We start from the raw sequence: 2270 nt of genomic DNA, 5'->3' as shown, positions 1-2270 counted from the left end.
GATTGTATTTTATCAAACAAGCTCCGAGACATAACGTATCTCTTTTAGCGTAAGGTCCAATTCGGGTCTTAAAGATCCCAATTATCTTTAGTGTATTTTGCAATATTAACATCCTCGATCTTTCTCAAATTCATTGGTAGATTAGATGAATTTCCCCATGCTGCCAAACTAGATGATTCGTGTTGATAGGAACATGTGAAATTAATATTTTGCAAATAATTAGAGTTACACTTTATTTCTTTCTGTCTTTTCCATTTTTTCTGTAAATATTCATCAGTGAATGAATTAGTTAAAGGTAGAGACAGAATTCCTCTAGCTGTTTTTAAAGGACATTGTGTTAGTTTTTTTACGTTTTTGATCATGATCCAGTTATCAAAACCGCTAGCGTTATGAGCAATTAATGTTATTCTTTTCTGATCTATTTTTCCTAAACGTTGTAACATTTGAACGATGCAATCTGTACTTACAAATATTTCTACTATATTAGTCATGAGTTTGTTGTAAAATTCTTCTGGAATGGTATCTGTCGGCTTTAAATCTGGAAAGAGATTATTTATTCTGTTTAACATTTTCCTTAGTTTTTCTAAATTAACTAAAGTGCAGGAATAAGGTATGGCTTTATTTTCGTTGTAGGTTTCGCAATCCCATGCGTATAAACAATCATCGTGAATGGTTGGAAAAACGTTTAGTTTTAGAAGTGAAACTTGCGTTACCGCATTATCATCTTCACAAGTTCTCCATACGTTTTCATCGTAATTATCTTCTATTTCTTTAATGCCCAAAGCTTTGTTATTTCTTCTTATCAAACAGAAATGTTCTTTGTGTAAATAAAAAACCCAATCTAATTCTTCGGTTACTTTCTTTGGTTGAAAATGTCTATGTTTGGGCATATAAATTTGAAAATTAGTATTAAATTTCTTATTGAATTCGCAGATTCTAGCAGTTGTCATAACTCCTTTTCTGTTTTATTTTTGAAAACTGTTGATGAAATCTAGAAATTCTCTCGTGTAGTCTTCGTTTAAAACACGATTAACGCACTTAACAAAGCAGCATCCATCAACAATTTATACCGATATATTCTTTTATCTTTTTGAGTAGGCTAACACCACTACCCTTTTTTGATCTTTTTATTTCTTTGAAATTGTTTTTATGGAAAATCATTTTTCCTGTGAAATACCAATCAGAGGCATCCGATTTTTCATCCACTGCAGCAAAGAAATTGACAAAAGTTTTGGTATTAAAACCTACAAATTTCATGTCTTGTTTGTATTTTCCATCTTGAGTTATCTCTCCAACTATTTCAATTTGCCCTTTAAATGTTATAAATTCATCAGAGATAAGGTGAATAACATTCATTTGATATGAATTTATCAATTTTTTTCATATTTTTTAATTCATCAGAGATAATCTTGTCAATAATATCGTCTAAAATTTTCACTGGTATGAATTTTTTATCGTCTACAATTTCAATTTTATTCATATTTTTAAAGCAACTATTTTTAACTAGGAATTTTTCTTGTCTCGAAAAAAAAAAAAATTATAATGAGCTTTGATCACCACTAGCCTTTTTATGGAAAATCATTTTTCCTGTGAAATACCAATAAGAAATATCCGATTTACCATCCAGCGACATGAAGAATTCGACAAAAGTTATGGGATCAAAACCTACAAATTTTATGTCTTGTATGTATTTTCCATCTTGAGTTATCTTTCCATCTAATTCAATTTCTCCGTTAAATGATAAAAATTCGTCAGCGATATGCTCAATAACATTGGAAAAAAGATCACTTGATATAAATTTATTCATATTTTTAAAACAACTATTTTTAACTAGGAATTTTAACTTTTATTGATGATATTTCTACATCAAATTTATCTAAAATTTCATTGAATTCTTCTAATTCTTCAATGGTTATGTTCTTATCCTCTCTCGATCTTTCGAAAAAAATGAATAATTTATTAAGATATGTATTTATGTATGTATCCTTTTATAATGAGCTTTCTGTTTTGATGTAAAACCTAAAGTAATCAAACCACAAGATGAAGTTTGAACGGCAGTGAATGCGGCTAATACAGTTGGGACGATGATCGGAAGCATTAATCCACCGGTTACGGCTGTTGCCACCGTTATCCCTATTGTTAAAACTGTACTTAATGTTTTGAAAACAGAATCGATTTTACTCCATGTTTTTCTACATTTGTTGAATTGTTTTAGTTTTTCTTTTAGTTCGTTTTGTTTTTCTGTCATGTAGTTTTGTCTACTTTCGAGT

At 29.5% G+C, this 2270-nt stretch overlaps 1 protein-coding gene across 1 annotated transcript; it reads right to left on the bottom strand.

Annotated features, from left to right (window-relative positions):
* Positions 1-68: 68 nt before the first annotated feature.
* Positions 69-950, bottom strand: LOTGIDRAFT_170739 (hypothetical protein; the record flags this gene model as incomplete). Its single annotated transcript, XM_009046578.1, has 1 exon — positions 69-950. The coding sequence occupies one exon, from the start codon at positions 948-950 to the stop codon at positions 69-71; it is 882 nt and encodes a 293-aa protein (XP_009044826.1).
* Between the last annotated feature and the right edge of the window lie 1320 nt (positions 951-2270).

The sequence above is a fragment of the Lottia gigantea genome (assembly GCF_000327385.1).
Source record: "Lottia gigantea unplaced genomic scaffold LOTGIsca_103, whole genome shotgun sequence".
Lineage (NCBI taxonomy): Eukaryota > Metazoa > Mollusca > Gastropoda > Lottiidae > Lottia > Lottia gigantea.
The sequence above is the reverse complement of the archived record's forward strand: the minus strand, read 5'-3'. Positions and strand labels throughout refer to the sequence as shown.